The sequence below is a fragment of the Lolium perenne genome, chromosome 3, assembly GCF_019359855.2.
Source record: "Lolium perenne isolate Kyuss_39 chromosome 3, Kyuss_2.0, whole genome shotgun sequence".
Taxonomy (NCBI): Eukaryota; Viridiplantae; Streptophyta; class Magnoliopsida; order Poales; family Poaceae; genus Lolium; species Lolium perenne.
The window spans coordinates 70,474,204-70,492,883 of NC_067246.2; the positions used below are offsets into that span (position 1 = coordinate 70,474,204).

The window sequence follows — 18,680 nt, forward strand, 5'->3', positions numbered from 1 at the left end:
CAGTCGCCTTCGGGTCCAGTCGGCTAGGCGACTGGCGGTCCTTCCTGGGCCTTCGTCCTCGTGGCGAGTGGGACTGGCGACCCACCCCCTATGGGCATATCCCCATCACACATGACAGGAAGAATAGGCATAAAAGGGCAGCAAAAGGGCCAGCTGACAGCACTCCTCCAAAGATGAAGAAGATTAAGGTCTCTCAAGATACACGTGACATTTACGATAAGTTTATTTGTCATGGTCGTAAGCTTAAGAGGCAGCCAAAGGACCGTGCTCTGTGAGTTTTCCATACCTTTTTGCTCTGTTTTTTTTATTTCTGATGTGTTTTCAATTTGTTTTCCCTAATTACTTTCTTTTTTCTGCATTTGCAGTCCTGAGTTTGTGAGGATTGGACGCTACTATTTCTCATACAAGAGTTTCCTGGATTCTCTTAAGCCATGCCATTACCTAAGCAGTGAGGTTATGAATGTGTGGATTGAGAAGTTCAACCGTGAAGCAAAAATTATTGGTGACAATAATCCAAGGGCCAAGAAGAAGTTTGCCTTTACCCAGCTTATGGTGGTGAGCAAAACCATATCATGCTCCCTCTATATTTTTTACCTTCCTAAACATGTAACTAGTTTCTAGTATCACCATTTTTTCCTTCATATGTAGGATAAGTTAATTGTTGATCCAGCAGCATTTGAGATAGAAGGTTGTTTGAAAGAGTTCAAGACTCTCAACTCAAAGTTCAAGCTATTAAAAGATGATCTTGTATGTTTTCATGTATATATTCATACATTTGTTATTTGCTGCATTTTCATCTTGTGTTACCTTTTCGAATGACTTTTTTGTTTTTGTAGTTGTACTTCCCAATTGTGAAGAACAATCACTGGGCCGTGCCCTGCATAAACTTGTGTTTAAAGAAGTTCCACATTTTTGATTCAATGAGAAGTGCAAAGGATGGTAGCTTGCTGGAACAATTTGCTACCAATCTGGTTAGTTTTAGGTTATTACATGTTTAAATATCTTACATATGTAGCAAACCTAATTTTCTTTTTTGTATCTTGTTTATGCAGTTCATAAACATCAACAAGCTTCTCATTGAGTGCAATTTAACAAGATTCAATCTGGATGATTTCACCCTAGCTGACATTGAGCACCCACAGCAAACAACATTGTAAGTGTGTTTTTATACCTTTTAATGTTGCTACAATAGTGTTTTCCCTATGCTACATTACTGTATATCTGCTGCTACTTTAGTGCAAACTTCAGTATCCTTATACCAACACCTTTTTTGATGCGGGTTTGATTGTGGGTTCTTTGTACAACTTTTCATGGAGAACTTTGACTCAAAAGTGATGGCTCAGTTTGATAACAATGCTATCCCAGATCATAGGAGACTGGTAGCAGCTTCTCTCATTGAGAACAGGGACAATGGGCAGGATGCCGTCGAAAAGCTGATGGAAGATGAGTTGATGAAAAGGAAGAAATACCCTGCTTAGTTTTAGTTCGCACAGTAGCCTATAATTTTGTGTCGTTTGTGGCACTGCTAACTTCATAAACTATGTAGTTGAAAGTGTTGGCCACAACATGTTTCGATGTTTGTCTCGCACCTTTTGTAACCGCTCAAGACGGTGCTTTCCATGTACTGAGATTAAATGATATAAGCTACTGCATTGGGATCTGTTTTGTACTGAAGTGTTATATGAAAATTGTTTTTTTGTGTTCAATTACTCTGCGCTATCATAATTGTTCTTTTGCTACTTGTTCCACAGTTTGATAATCTTCCTGGCAACAAGCTGTCCATTTTCCTGGCAACATGCTGTCCATTTTTCAGTTAAAACTGGATGATCCATTGCATCTTCTCATTTAGCTACATTAATAACCTCCCTGTGCTACTTTTATTGCCCACTTATGCTACTATTGCCACAACCATCTGCTACACCTTTTATTTATTTTTGCTACATTAAATTTGAACGTTTGCTACTATTGCCACAACCATCTCCTACTCATCAACATTACCATGAATTGTAACACAGTAATAAATATATCACAAATGTATCTGCTACTCATCAACTTAACAACTTTCATTATTACTTTTGTATCACAAATATATCTGCTACACAGTCAAATAGGACACTCAAATATATCTTATATTTTTACATGTAAACTTTTGTACAACTGAAATTGAACTTTTTTCATGTTGACATATAGAAAAAATAGTAGTTACAAGTTGCCTGAATTCAAGTAACATATACTCAATTATGTCATCTATACTGTCTTCTCCAATTGAGAGTCTTTTGCATCTTTAAATTGCTTTGCAAGTACCATATACTCGCATTCCTTCAAGTTGTGTCCTTCTTCATTGCAAAATGGGCATTTCTTCTTTCTATATTGTCTTTTTGGTTTTGGCTCTTTCATAACCTTTGGCTCCTCAGCTTTTTTCTTTCTTCTCTTATTAGCTTCATCCCTTAGCTCAACTAGTGGCTTCCTTCTTTGCTCCTTCTCTTTTGGACGACCTTTGGGCTTTACTCTGGTAGGGTTACGAAGATTGCTGTTTGAAGGTGTCTCGTGTGCTACTGGCTGCTCTTGCTGCTGCTGGTTTAGGTTGCTACCATGTTGCTGCTGTTCATGATGAACCTTTTAAGATATTGGATCTGTAGCATCCCCATGTTCTTCTCCCTGACCTTGCTGCCCAGCTACTCTAGCTCTATGCATTGCAGCAACAACCTTCTTTGCCTCATCAACCATGTCTAACACTATTGCATATGTGTCATCAGCAATACAGGAATCTGCTGCCAAACTATTCAGTTTTCTGCAAAGGGAGTTGTACTTCAAAGTGTTGTTCACTGGAACACCAAACTTGCCACCGGTTGATCCTGGATCAGGCACAGATGTTGTTGCTGCCATTGACCAGCGATGGAGCATGTACTTTTCTGGAATGCTTCGTACATTCATGTGAACTATCACCCTTATGATATGAGGGCATATCAGTCCACACATCTCAAATTGGTTGCAGCCACATGTGTATGTTTCTTCCTCTAACCCAACTTGTACTCTGTATGTTCTGAGGTCAAGTCCGGGGTTTGGGACAAGATCAAAACACAACTCTTCTAGCTCTGTTCGAAGCGGATAAAATCCAGTTGACATTTGCAGCATCTTCTGGAACCTGTCAAACACTTCTCTTGTGTAGAACAACACTGCTTGCTTTTCAATGCTCCAGCTGCATTAATTTGTTTGTAGCAAATACAATTAGGAAATATTAAACAATTTCTATAGTATTTTAAACTGCAGTGAATTACTGGACACTAAGAACTTGCTACATTTTTCTAAGATGCTGCAATTGGTCTCAATAGATATAAATTGCTACAAGTAGTGCTATCTTCACTAACATGCTACAATACAAATTTTTGAAAAATTGCTGCAATTGTCTCACCTTCCCCAAAGTGGAGCGGTTGTAGTTTCCATTATGAAATCTGAGTTGTCTTCTCTATCAAGCATGAGGTTCTGGCATAATTCGTACCGTTGCACAAAATTGAATACTGATTCACCTGGTCGCACTAAGGTCTTGAAGTAAGAGTTCAGTCCTTCAGAGCGTCCTGTGGTACTTGTGAATGGAAAGAAGTTGTGCCTAAAATACACTGGTGCCCATGTCTTTCTGCTCCCCCACATGTTTTCCAAGTGTGTGTTGTCAGTCATTTCATAGACTTGCAGCATATGCTGCCAACATAACTCAAATTCTTCGGGAGTATCTGTTCCATATATGCATGAGTAGAATGCATCTGCAAATGGATTTCCTTCTCTCAAGTTTGGCCCAAGCTTTTTCCTAGCAAGACTCAAAACATGATTAAAGCAGCATCTATGTATAGCGTTAGGGAACACCTTGCTAATCGCTATTGCCATTGCTTTATCTTGGCCAGTCATTATGTGATTCGGTGCCATGTTATCCATTGCCATCATCCAACGCTCAAAAACCCATCTGAATGTTTCAACTGATTCATCTGGTAGCAGAGCACAGCCCAACACAATTGTTTGTGTGTGGTTATTGATTCCCACTATAGGAGCAAACGGCATATTATAGCGGTTTGTGCAGAACGTTGTGTCAAAGAACACACAGTCCTTATACTTATGGTACAACGATCTAGTCCTTCCGTCGACCCAGAACAGTGCTCTTACTGCATTATTTTCATCAAGTTGTGTGGCATAGAAGAAATTTGGGTTTTCAGCTTTTCTCCTCTCAAAGTACTCAACTGTCAGGCTGACATCTCGCAGCGTCACAGCTTCTCGCAGCATTGTGCGGATGTTTGATACATCCCTCTTGACATATGGCAGCCTTCTCACATCACCACCACGGACATCTGCTAGGGCTCCCATTATTTTTGATGTAGATATGTTCTGGTTGTGAAGTGTTTGCAGCAACTGGAAATCTTCCTCTGGGACCTTTCGGTGTGATCGGTAGAACCGTCTTCTCCCGACCATTGACACCATTGGGTGTGTGTGCTCTGCATTGAAAACTGTGACTGTCCAAACTCCTGCACGCATGCCAACTACCATGTGCGCTTTGCAGTCATGTCGCAGCACTATGTTCCGCTGCCTTGTGTCCTTTACATCCATCTGCTCCTTGGCTTGTTTCCCTTTTGATTTCTGCGCACTGAAGCTGCTCATATCCGTTGCTACAAAACCTTCTGACTTGCTTCTAGTAGTTTTAGCCGTTCCGTCAAAAGGTTTGCCAGCATGAACACATTCGAAAACTCTGCTCAGAATTGTACCTTTTGGAGCATGTCGTGCTGTGCTGTACTTTGTATTGCCAATGTGTGTACCAAAACCTAGTTTGTATGCATAATTATTGTACACCTCTTTTGCTTCTTCTATATCATCAAAAGTCAGGCCAACATATGGTACCATAGGCTGGGACAATATCTCTTCATCATAATCCTGAGCTACACTTGCAGCAGAACCAGCTTGCCCACTGTGAGGTCCTGGTACAAATTTTCCAGCAGCACTGCTTTCTGGTGCAGAACTTGTTTCTGGTGCAGCATTGTTCAGATCAAAACCCGTCAAGATGCTGTCAGCAACAAAACCCTGCATGTATGCATAATCCTGAGCTTCACTTGTTCAAGTCATTTGTCTAAAATGTAGTGTCAACTGAATCTCAGTATTATGCTAACAATAGTTTTGCTACACCATGTAGCATCAAATTGTTAATGCATACTAGGATGTAGCATAAGTATTTTACCATGCGCACTGAAATTTTGTTTGTACATTGCTACATTTTTATTTTGCAATTCTAATTCATTGTGTAGCAATTGTAGCAACATTTCAAAGTAGCACCATATTTTCATTAGTTGTTAGCATTTGCTGCACAATCTATCAACAATCCAGGAGCAGCACCAGAACAAATCACTAGCATTATCAAATGTAGCACTTTTTTTTAGCAAAACTATATGTAGCAAGTATAACACTGCATAGTCCATCAAAATCAATCAATTAGCTAGCCCCAGTTGGCATATGTAGCAGAACCATATGTAGCATATGTAGCAGAACCATAGTGATTTGCAAATCAAATCACCGATGGAGCATCTAAGTGCCGTAGCAAATCAAATCAGAGTAGCAAAAAAACTGGAATAATCGCGGAAATACACTCACCGATGGAGCAGCTTCTTCAATCTCCGGGTCATGAGTGAAATACACAGGAGGGTTGTTGTAGGTACTTCGATTTGGTTGCGCCGACGGAACTCCGGCGCCACCGCTCGAGGATCCCGTCGGAAAACGACGGCCGAGATCTGGATTTGACGACGAGCTCGATCCTACTTGTGCAGCACGACTAGGTTCTCCGTTTGGGTAGAGGACGGATCTGAGCAGGTGCGCCATCGACGCGCGCTGCTCTGCTTTGATTGTCGCCGGCTAGTCGTGCGCCGTCTCCGCCGGCGGCGTCGCGGCGGCGTCGCGGGAGCTGCAACCTCTCCCCAGCCCGAAGGACGTGCGGATTCCTGTGTTTGCTACAAACGGATACGTTTTTGCTACAAGTGTATGCATGGTAGCAAAAGCGGGAGAAGGTACCGTTTCGTAAATCCAACGGCTGTTACAGGCTGCATCGTACGGCTGCCGATCCGGGGGATCTGAAATCAGATCCCCCGGGGGACGCTCAGCGCGTGCCTACAATAAAACATGTCATATGCCTTCATTACAGGTAATTAACAGCCTACTGTATAGGTTTTGAATGTTTCCACATTAACAAGTATATAATACTCACATCATCCATTAGTTGGCTTTAAAAAACTAGCCAAGATTATGCCATTGAAGTTGAAAAGTAATATTCGGAAAACATAAACCGATAAGGTTAAAATTAAATCTTACTCATGAACATGTTAAAGCTTCTAATTGCTACGAAAAAAAGATCAAGACTTCTATGGTACTACAAATATCATAAAGGCCAGCAAAAGAACCATGTAGAAAAAAAGATAATCATCTATAGTCCAGCAAAGAACCATGTTGAAAAACACATATCAGCTATAGCCATAAAAAGAAAAAACATCAAGCAAAAGAGCATGGAGAAGAAACCCTAGTCGCCCTGCGATCGCACGAGCGCTAGGTCAGAAAACAAGTCGTAGAACACATTCTTTGGATAAAAAACATCTTTACTTAACGAACTATGTATGTGCATTCTCCAAATAAGGAAGATGGAAAAGAAACGGAAACAGTAAAGCGGAATATGGGCCGGCCCAAACAGTGCGAGGGGTGTGCGGCCCGTATACACCGACCTGGTCAGGGTTCGCCTCTTTCCCCTGCCCATAAAATCAGGTCCCGATGGCTAGGATTGGACCTGAGAGCCAAAACGAATTTCCCTATCTTTTCACGACTTTCGTTCCCCCACCTCCCCATCGAATTGATACCCCAAACCCTAGTCGCCGTCGCCGTCGCCGTCGCCGTCGCCATGGAGGAGGGAGACCACCACCAGAGCAGCCGCAAGCGCGCCCCCGAGACCCGCGACGACTCCATCGACGGCGCCTCCTCCGACCTCGCTGCTATTCGCCGCAGGACCAAGCCCGCTCGGTTCGTCTCCGCTGGCATGTGGCACGGGCAGTCGATCGCTGAGAAGGATAGGGACAAGCAGCTCAGGATGGCCGCTCGCCGCCGTCTGGCCTATGTTGAGGTTACAGATCCGGGCGCGGGGTTGCCCCCAGGTTACCTGGAGCACAGCAAGGGGGCCAAGATGATGGCTGCGATGGGCTACAAGGTCGGCATGGGCATCGGCAAGGAACCGGGGATCCGCATACCGGTGGAGCGCCCTCGCCCCCCTAAAGCCGGGCTGAGCGGCATCCAGGAGCCCACGCGCGGCCATGACGCCTCCGTCTCTGCTGCTGACTGCTGACAACTTACCAAATGGCTGTGATCTGATTTGTGAATTACTACTCTCAGATGTCGTCCTTTATTTCCATGTGTGTATGCTTTAAAGATTTTCAATTAGTACCTCGAGGGACAAATAGTGCTGTGAATCCTGCTGTTATCAGTTCATGTTATTATGTATCATTGATCTGTGAAACCTAGCATGTTCGCTGCCGTTTATCAGTTGCTATTACTAATTATCAGTAACTTCTGAAACATTGCATCTTATGCTGTCGTTTATCAGTTTATTATCTCCGAATCTTTGCATGTTCTGCGGGTTAAAAATACTGACACCTGCTTGCTAAAATGTATTCATTCACTCAACTATGTTCTCCGAATCTTAGGCATGCCATCAATGCTGCGAAGCAGTGTTTGCATATTGCCGTGTGCCTTGTATACTCTTATTTATCATGTAGTTCGCTTATGTTAGTGGAGTAATTATAATCTATACCTACCTGAAATCGCTTTTATATATTATATATTTGGTTTTGCAATAATGTTTTGTGGCTTTACTCAATGATTGGTGGCTATTTGTCGGCAAACCAACTTTGTTGCTGTTTTGCATCTTATGCAAGTAACATGTGAAATTATGTTTATTGAAAAGGGAATCGCTTAGTCCTCAGCTGAGAACTAACTTAGCACTCAGTCGACTCTGACACTCGTCTGATTCTTTTTGCGTCACGATTCGAGTTTGTTGGCCTTTGTCGTGGATGTTGTGGTGTCTGGCCTTTGTGATGAACGTTGTTGTTGGGCCGCCAGAGTTGTTCGAGGGCCTTGTTGTATTTCTGTGCGGGTTCGCTCAGGCTCCAGTCAAGAGAGACAGACAGCGTCTGTACCAGTGAGAGAGAGTGGGAGATTGGGAGCGGCGGAGGCGACATAATCGATGTTTTCTTCTCCGGCGCCGACCACTCCGTGTTTTCTGTTCTTTGATCTTGCTTTGCTCTCAACTTATGTGGCTGACGTTTGTCTTCTCGTCTGCAGGTTGTGGGAGAAGATAGGGGAACGATGTTGAGAAGAATGGCGAGAGGCGGACCGTGGTAGTTGATTCTCCACTGGGTTTTGTGAGTTTGCTCCTTTTTTTTGTGCCTTTTCTTTCGCATTCATGGTCTGCCCTGCCTTTTCCCTTGAATAACTAGGGTTACTAGGTACCTGATTTATTGGATTTTAATTGCATTTGTGTCCGGCCTGCTGTGCGCTTGTATTTCCAGGGGCTGTAGTTGGTGATGATCATGACTAGTAAATTTTAGTGGGGATTTTTAGATGAATTCATGTGGCTGGGACTGTTATTTCCATTATGTTCTACGGATTTGTAGTTAGTGAATTTTCTTATGAACTTTTCTGTAGGATTTTTTAGACTCATTTCAAGTAACGAACCCGCCTCCATTTCCCGTGGTCTCGCTTATGGCTTTCCTCTGACTCGCCGGTGTTACACACTTGAACAACTCCTCAGGCCTTGTTCGGCAGGTTTTTTGGGGTCTTATCCCGGCCCGATCAGAAAACACATCAAAACGCTAGCAGGTCGTTCGGCCGGCAGGTTTCAGACGGGTCAGCCCCATCGATCCCTGCCAAAACACGTAGGGTTGGAGTGTAACAGAAACGCTCCACTCCCCTCGCCATCCTCACTCTGGTCTGGTCCTCAACTTTCTGTCTTGCTTTTGCCGCATCCACACAAAGAGGCAATTTCCTTTTTTCGTGTTTACTTAGCTCACAATACCGCATACTGAGAGAGGCAGGCAGGCAACCGAAAGTCAATTCCTTCAAGATCATCAGATCTTATCTTATGCCAATCAATACTTATTGCTTACCGAGGCTGCTTGGTGATATTCTTCTGATTTACAGCGTATATAAACCGGCAGGATTTACTTTGAATAAACAAGGTGGGACTAAGTTAGGGATATGTCTCAGCTGGTTCACATGAATTTAATGTAAATCCCGCGTGTGTCTTCAGCCCATTGATGCGAACCATGTCTTCGGCCCATCGGACCACTAGTGCAAATTCCGCGCGTGTCTTGTTCGGGATGGGGGGGAACAAAGAGGCTTCGGAAACAAACGAATCGGTACGGTGGTATTTGGCCGTATTATGCGATTTGGTGGGAGGGTAAATTGGTCCAGTAAAAAGTTGGACGAAAATTTTGGCAGAAACCTTAGCTCCTTTATTATTAGGTATAGATTAGGTATAGATTATGATATCTAAGTTATCTTTTTATTTGCTTATTATGCTTGTCCTTAGTCTGATAGGTCCTGAATATTCGCAGCCGCATGACATCTTGAAGGAAGCATCTAACCTTGCATATCTACACCATCCCAATGTAGTGGCCTTTTAGGGTGTTGTTACATGGACATGGGAGATCAATCGCAAAAGTTACATAATACATGGTTATGACTCACTTAGGACGACTTTTCTGGAGTAATACTATCGTGTATCAATCTGTGCACATATTAATAAACAGAAGTTTATAATATTATATGAAGTTTAAGGGATTAAAATTATGTGCTTCTACAGGTGCCTGAATCAAAGGAAAGGACTAATCATATTGGCATGGATGGAGCTTTTAGAATGGATTACTTGCATAACAAAAACATACTGCACTTTGACCTGAAAAGTGATATTTTACTTATTAATTTGAGGGATCCTCAACTCCCAATATGCATGGTAAGAAGCACAATTCTTATGTGTTCGTCCTATTGCCGGTGTTGCACTACATTGCTAGACTATTGCTTCTCTTCTGTATGCTATTCTTGATGTTTGGGAATCCATCCTATATTGAGTTACCAAATTGGGCACCAGATAGTGATTATTTCTAGCATCCTATCCCCTAATACTTACAGTCTACTCCTTAGTTGGAACACAATACTTTTTGTGACAATAATTGTTGATGGAACTGGACGTTGACTTATCTGGTTTCGCTAGAAGAGGGAATGATATTTCATTAGTACTTTGACTTATGTTGAGTCGTGGTCTCTAGGTTCACAAGTATTGATGAGTGCCACTCCATCTTCTTTGTTCCTAGGTTCTAGAATCCTTATATCTTGCGTTCTGTGCACCTAATTTGCATCTTCGTTACAGATTTGTCCTATAATTAGCTCTTGCAGTTCACTTTAACTGTTAATTCGGCTCAAAATGTGCAAATCAAGAAAAATAATATATATGACTGTGGACATTTGTTTCAATACCACCTCTGTACTTGCGCAATAGCTGACATAGAGCTGAAAAGAAGATATTCATGATGTTGAACATTGTTCCAGTAGTATCTTCTACCATTGATATATAGAGCTGAAAAAGGAATATGCATCATCTTGACAATCTGCTCCATCACTCTCTTCTCGTGTGGGGCAGCTGTCCAGTGAGTTGATTTCGTGTAACCTGAAAATAGGAAACTAATTTTATCTTCTTCTTCAGCAGGGCGATCAAGTTCCACAACTTGTATTAGTTGGATGGACAAATGAGTCACACTAAGTCCTCTTTCTTTTTCATGTCGCAAGAGTTCTGAAGTTGAAATAGCTTGCAGCTTGGATTGTATTACAACCTTGCTTTTTTTTGGTCTCAACCTACTTGCTTCACCTGTGATGGTAGAGTCATCTTTCTTTTTTACAGTGATGATTGACCTGGCATCTACCGCCACAACAAAATATTTTAATTCTGTTAGATACAGTAAGTCCAATGATTTTGCACTACTAGAAGCTTAATTATGTTTGCAACATCGGTCATACGCCCTTTGTATGCTCAGATTATATTGATGTTATTTGTCCAACCTCTTTCATTCAATCTCTTTGAATTACATGCTTCCTACCATGTACAGTAAAAAAGGCTCCTCATTGATGGAATGACCAATATTCATCTCTACTTTTCCAACAATTCTAACCATGGATCCCATAGTGATTTCTTTTATCAAATTATTAATGTGATTTCCTTTCTATCATAATTTTTTGTTGACATGTATTTTAGTTAGACCCATACTTCCAATGAAGACGAGCAACACTATTTTTATTTTCCAAAAAATAAGGCATTGGAAGCTTGACCCATCTTTCTTTTTTCTCCCAGGATGAACACTCGTCTGGTTCTATCATCTTGTTCATTTAACAGTTTGGCGATTGGATGCAAAGTTGGGCACAAGTAAAAAAGATGCACCATTTCTGGCCTTTGTATTGCCCAAAGGCTGGGGGCCTGGTATCATTTAAGCATTGGGCTCTGGTATTTATCTAGCAACGTGTTCCATCTAATGCTCGGTATCGCCAATATTGCTTCTATGCTTGCTTAGCTTTTGATGATCTACACTGTTCAGTCAGATCATGGTAAAGAAATGTTCAGTATTTATATTCCCATGGTTGATTTTTGAGGTTGACCTTGTACTGTATGTTCAACAAGAGATGGGGAAAGATTGCTGCAGGCTAGGTTTTGAAATATTGATTATTTGGCATCAGGTGCTGATGTATTGTTTGTAATTTGCAGGAAACTGCTTTGGTTAACTGATTTTGAAGTGCGTAGTTAATATGAAGATATTGTTGATATAGCAAATATTGTAGTCACCTCCTGGTTTTACAGTGCAGACATGTAAGAACTGATGTTTGTATCACAATAATAAGAAAGCTTTGATCTGAGCGACCTTGACAGACCAAAACAGATGAATGTCTGGTTTCTTATTATTTCATCGTCAAAGTCATTTTCAAGGTCCTCTTACTTATTTGTAAAGAAAACTACAGAAAAACATTTGTTTTCCTGTACATGATTCTAACATTCTTCCGGATTTAAAAATCAGAAACCAAATTCCAATTGTCCTTTTGCTTCATACTTATGTCCAGGTCATATACTGTACAATATCTTGAAAAAGCTTTCCATTATTAGGAGCTAACCGGGAATATCTATAGAAATCTGAATATGACATTCAGGCTAATTATATTCTTCACATATTGGGTTTGGCTAGGGCCATCTTTTGATAGTTTCATTTTTCATATTATACTTCCTTAGCTAAAAGGATCCAATTTGTTAACTCAGTGACAAAAATGAGAATGAAAGAGCTGGGAAAAAAACAAAAGCTAATAAAGAAGCTAATTGTTGTGTTAATTGTGTTAGAGGTCGTTTGGTATCCATCATTTGGGCCTGGAATTCATTTTGGAATTTCATAGGTGGGCTGTTTGGTTGCCACAGAATTGTGCTGTCATTTCATTTAGGAATTCTAGCAAAATGACTCCATGGGTAAACATGATTCCAAGCTGAAACCTGTCATTTGCAATTCTCTATGGAAGCCTCTACACATTCAATATTGAATTCTGCTGTCATTTGCAATTCCTGTGGCAACCAAACAAGTGTATATTTCTGAAATTACAATGTAAATGAAATGAATACATGTATTCATTTTCAAATGCTACAAACGAAATGAAAGCCTGGCTTCCAAACGACCTCTTAAGAGAATCAAGGTAACCATGATATTCTTTAGAAGTCGTTTGGTATCCATCATTTGGGCCTGGAATTCATTTTGGAATTTCATAGGTGGGTTGTTTGGTTGTCACAGAATTGGGTCATCATTTCATTTAGGAAATCCAGCAAAATGACACCATGGGTAAACACAATTCCAAGCTGAGACCTGTCATTTGCAATTCTTGTGGAAGCCATTTACAAATTCAATATTAATTATGTTGTCATTTGCAATTCCTGTGACAACCAAACAAGTGTCCATTTCTGGAATTACAATGTAAATGAAATGAATGCATGTATTCATTTCAAAATGCTACAAATGAAATGAAAACCTGGCTTCCAAACGACTCCTTAACAGATTTTATACCGGTGTTCTGTAGGAAGTAGTAGTAGTCGGACATCACAGTGGAGGTCTCTGTCAGAGAGATGACCGGCACGACACTCATACCATGCTCAAATCGAATTTGTGGCACTCGTATTAGCAAGACTTCATGGGAATGAACTTGCACAAGACTACAAGCAATGAACAATTTGACTATACAAATTAAGTCAACATGAATAACGTTTCAGATAGTGAAGCTAACAGTTATCCAATGTGAGAGTTCTCTGATACTCTTGTGAAAGAAAAAATTCAGTTAGAAAGTCTGCGGCTGCAAAATTTGCAATGTGGTGGTCTGCATTTGTTCAGAACAAACCAATGCCCCGTCGGTGTTCACCCACACACCCAGAAATTGTGAAACGGGATTTAACTAATCGATGGAGGGAAACAACATCATACCTGAAAACCAAATGGGCAAAGATGCGGAGACCGCAGATCAATGGCTGGTGAGGGCTGCCATGCCCACTTCCGATGGGGGTGGTCCGACCTCCCCGACGACATGCTCGGCATGGTCTACCGCAGGTGCTGCTCCTACGATCGCATCCGCTTCGCCGCCGTCTGCTCATCGTGGCGCGCCGCCGCTTCATGGCACCCGAAGCTGCCTGCTGTCCCCTGCTTCTCCCCTTGACGGGGGATGCCAAGATCGTACAACCTCGAGGACGGCCGGGCACTCGTGTCCCGCTACAAGGCTTTCCTTGGGGCAAGCAGCTCGTCGGACCCCGCGATGGTGGCTGGATCGTCGCCACGACCGGCACTCGCCTGCTTAGGGACGCGACGGGAAACAACGGGAACTTCGATGTGGGCAGAGGTAACCGCCCCGTGCCAAGCAGCCATAGGTGCTTGAGGAGGGGGAGTGAGCAGAGCAATGGCTGGGAGGGGAACGTGAGGTGGTCGCACTTTTGATGGGAACCTCCGCTGCAGAGTTAGGAGAGGGAGGGGAGTGAACAGCCATGTCATCGGTGGTGGAGAAGAGATGGTTGGCAAGCTAGACATTGGGGAATAGATAGAGTTTTTTTTTGAGGTGTGGGGGATAGAGAGAGTGGGAGAGAGTGAAACAGTCGGTAAATCTCAGGCTATTTTTTTCCCTCTTTAGCTGCTTGCGATGGGCTTTAATCTGTAGATGGGCTTTAATCTGTAGATGGGCTGTGGACTGAAACTAATTTAGCCCGATTCTTGTGTGATTTTTCTTTTTCACATCCACATTAACTATATTATATTGAAAATTTGGAAGCATGCATGTGTAAATATAATTCACATTCACAAAATAAAACTAATATTTTTTCAAAAGTATTAAGATATTTCCTTGCAATGAATTTCGACAATAAAGAAATTATTGTCACTGGGTTCTATCGGCATTCATATAATAATATTTACAAAGAGTATTAGAACAAAGTTATTTTTACGCCACTTAGTTGAAGAGAAGTTGAATTAGATGCAACTTCAATCGCCTACTGTCAGCTGCACCGTCCTCTCATGTTTTTGTCTCCACCTTGTTTCCAGGCTGGCTAATAAGGTTCTGAACCTAACTTTCATCTGCATTTTAGATTCATGTATAGTTCTCAAATCATTTTGATACCCAACCACGATCCATAACCATGGTTTCGAACCTAACTTTCATACGCATTCCAGATTCAGGTATAGTTATTTTAAATTTTCATATTTGAGATTTAAATTATATATGTGTATTGAGAAATATAATTTTGAGGACCCGTGGCAACGCACGGACATTTGTACTAGTCTCCAAATAAGGAAGATGGAAAAGAAACGGAAACAGTAAAGCGGAATATGGGCCGGCCCAAACAGTGCGAGGGGTGTGCGGCCCGTATACACCGACCTGGTCAGGGTTCGCCTCTTTCCCCTGCCCATAAAATCAGGTCCCGATGGCTAGGATTGGACCTGAGAGCCAAAACGAATTTCCCTATCTTTTCACGACTTTCGTTCCCCCACCTCCCCATCGAATTGATACCCCAAACCCTAGTCGCCGTCGCCGTCGCCGTCGCCGTCGCCATGGAGGAGGGAGACCACCACCAGAGCAGCCGCAAGCGCGCCCCCGAGACCCGCGACGACTCCATCGACGGCGCCTCCTCCGACCTCGCTGCTATTCGCCGCAGGACCAAGCCCGCTCGGTTCGTCTCCGCTGGCATGTGGCACGGGCAGTCGATCGCTGAGAAGGATAGGGACAAGCAGCTCAGGATGGCCGCTCGCCGCCGTCTGGCCTATGTTGAGGTTACAGATCCGGGCGCGGGGTTGCCCCCAGGTTACCTGGAGCACAGCAAGGGGGCCAAGATGATGGCTGCGATGGGCTACAAGGTCGGCATGGGCATCGGCAAGGAACCGGGGATCCGCATACCGGTGGAGCGCCCTCGCCCCCCTAAAGCCGGGCTGAGCGGCATCCAGGAGCCCACGCGCGGCCATGACGCCTCCGTCTCTGCTGCTGACTGCTGACAACTTACCAAATGGCTGTGATCTGATTTGTGAATTACTACTCTCAGATGTCGTCCTTTATTTCCATGTGTGTATGCTTTAAAGATTTTCAATTAGTACCTCGAGGGACAAATAGTGCTGTGAATCCTGCTGTTATCAGTTCATGTTATTATGTATCATTGATCTGTGAAACCTAGCATGTTCGCTGCCGTTTATCAGTTGCTATTACTAATTATCAGTAACTTCTGAAACATTGCATCTTATGCTGTCGTTTATCAGTTTATTATCTCCGAATCTTTGCATGTTCTGCGGGTTAAAAATACTGACACCTGCTTGCTAAAATGTATTCATTCACTCAACTATGTTCTCCGAATCTTAGGCATGCCATCAATGCTGCGAAGCAGTGTTTGCATATTGCCGTGTGCCTTGTATACTCTTATTTATCATGTAGTTCGCTTATGTTAGTGGAGTAATTATAATCTATACCTACCTGAAATCGCTTTTATATATTATATATTTGGTTTTGCAATAATGTTTTGTGGCTTTACTCAATGATTGGTGGCTATTTGTCGGCAAACCAACTTTGTTGCTGTTTTGCATCTTATGCAAGTAACATGTGAAATTATGTTTATTGAAAAGGGAACCGCTTAGTCCTCAGCTGAGAACTAACTTAGCACTCAGTCGACTCTGACACTCGTCTGATTCTTTTTGCGTCACGATTCGAGTTTGTTGGCCTTTGTCGTGGATGTTGTGGTGTCTGGCCTTTGTGATGAACGTTGTTGTTGGGCCGCCAGAGTTGTTCGAGGGCCTTGTTGTATTTCTGTGCGGGTTCGCTCAGGCTCCAGTCAAGAGAGACAGACAGCGTCTGTACCAGTGAGAGAGAGTGGGAGATTGGGAGCGGCGGAGGCGACATAATCGATGTTTTCTTCTCCGGCGCCGACCACTCCGTGTTTTCTGTTCTTTGATCTTGCTTTGCTCTCAACTTATGTGGCTGACGTTTGTCTTCTCGTCTGCAGGTTGTGGGAGAAGATAGGGGAACGATGTTGAGAAGAATGGCGAGAGGCGGACCGTGGTAGTTGATTCTCCACTGGGTTTTGTGAGTTTGCTCCTTTTTTTTGTGCCTTTTCTTTCGCATTCATGGTCTGCCCTGCCTTTTCCCTTGAATAACTAGGGTTACTAGGTACCTGATTTATTGGATTTTAATTGCATTTGTGTCCGGCCTGCTGTGCGCTTGTATTTCCAGGGGCTGTAGTTGGTGATGATCATGACTAGTAAATTTTAGTGGGGATTTTTAGATGAATTCATGTGGCTGGGACTGTTATTTCCATTATGTTCTACGGATTTGTAGTTAGTGAATTTTCTTATGAACCTTTCTGTAGGATTTTTTAGACTCATTTCAAGTAACGAACTAAGTGGGATGTGTCTTGTTAGTAACTGTTGATGGCAAGCAGTAGCAGGCATCAGATGCAATGAGGTTAAGGTTTTTCAGGATGGATATTTTTGGGGATTTTTCTATTTTATCTGATGCTTAGCTTCAAGTATTTTTGCTCAAGTTTGAGGGAATTCAGTTTTTCCTTTTGATGGCTTAGGATGAATGAATTTTTTAAGGTCTATTCTTTGTATGAATGACAGTTTGTATGATGATGACAAATTGTATGATGGCAGTAGATGATAGCTAGAGTACACCTTCAAACTCAGTTTGCAATCGATTTCAGGATTCAATTTTTCTTTGCCTTATCTTCAATTCAAATTGACAAGAGAAAAGTGGGAAATATTTGAGCCTGGGTGGATGGTACAGTAGACAATTTAAGGTGATGCTAGTCATAATGGTCGTAGATAATTACAGTAGCCTAGCTTGTAACTCTTGATGGCGCAAACATTCAGAACTGAAAAGTACTCCCTTTGTTTTTATAGATAAGGCCACATACTCATATTCCACGTACCAAGAAAACACGACTAACTAATAAATGACACGATTAATTATGTGGGAGTGGTCTCTTGTTTCAGGCTAATTAAGAATACTAGCATGTGGTGCATCTTTCTCTATGGTTGCATGCCATTTTCGCATCAATAAGCACCATCCTACGAGGTAGATATCTAATCAATTTTGCCTCGATTAGTGTTAGTGGCCATACATATTGGCAAAATGTATTTTCAATAGTGCCTTACATATAAAAACAGAGGGAGTAACGAACATTTAACATCCGGATAACTTGTGATGGCGCAAAAAGTGAAAATTGAGGGCAGCTTAGCTTGTCCCGTCTCAGACTAATTATGGACAAGTAACTACTACCTCCGTTCTTTTTTAATCGACGCTCGGTTTGGCTTGTGCATGCATGTACCGAACGTTGTGGCCGCGTTTATTAAATCCGAACCGAGGTAGTAGTATTGACAGCAGCAGTATGGTTAGAGAGAAGCCTGCATATTTCTAGAAGGTAAGGAATATTCTTTTGACTCATAAACTTTATTGGAAGTTATTCTACTGTCAGTTGTTGTTCATGCCCATTTCGAATTTAATGTTTCTTTCAGGCTCATCTAAGCATGTCCACTCAATATCACATTTATATTCCGTTGATTCAAATGTTTTCTACAGTACAAGTGTCCAGACATGTCCTGTTGTGTTTTATTTCCGTTTTGGTTGCATGTTTTTGTGATGAACATTCATTCGAAATGAACAAACATAGGTGCATTGTGCAAGATGAACCTTGTTTTGGTTCCATATTCTCTTTAACGAAATTACTAGCTTAGTGCTCAGTCGAGTCCAGCGCTGTTTGATTTTTTTTGCTTCAAGTTTCATGTTTGTAAGAGGCGGACTCGGGTCAGCCTGTTTGTCTCTTGTCCGTGCGTCTGACCCTTGGATCTGCCCACTTGTTTTTATTTGTTGCCTGCTAGTTATTTAGTTTGGGGACCTTTTTGTTCTGTGTTTTATGGGCTGATAGTGGCCTTGCACATCAGGACAGCCTAGGGAATGTGGTGTATTAGTGTATTTTTTTTTTTTGAAACGTGGTGTATTAGTGTATTAGTGTAATGTTGATATCATATTCAGTAATGATGTATCCTATATAACTAAGTAGTTCATCCTCACTAACCTATTTCTCTAGA

The 18,680-nt window shown here is 42.1% G+C and overlaps 1 protein-coding gene across 1 annotated transcript; it reads right to left on the minus strand.

Annotated features, from left to right (window-relative positions):
• Window positions 1-2,619: 2,619 nt before the first annotated feature.
• On the minus strand, window positions 2,620-6,648 carry LOC139837908 (protein FAR1-RELATED SEQUENCE 5-like). The gene is made up of 3 exons (XM_071827225.1): window positions 5,623-6,648; window positions 3,413-5,058; window positions 2,620-3,199 (listed from the first exon to the last, which is right to left on the minus strand). The coding sequence occupies exons 1-3, from the start codon at window positions 5,845-5,847 to the stop codon at window positions 2,620-2,622; spliced, it is 2,451 nt and encodes an 816-aa protein (XP_071683326.1). The 5' UTR covers window positions 5,848-6,648.
• Between the last annotated feature and the right edge of the window lie 12,032 nt (window positions 6,649-18,680).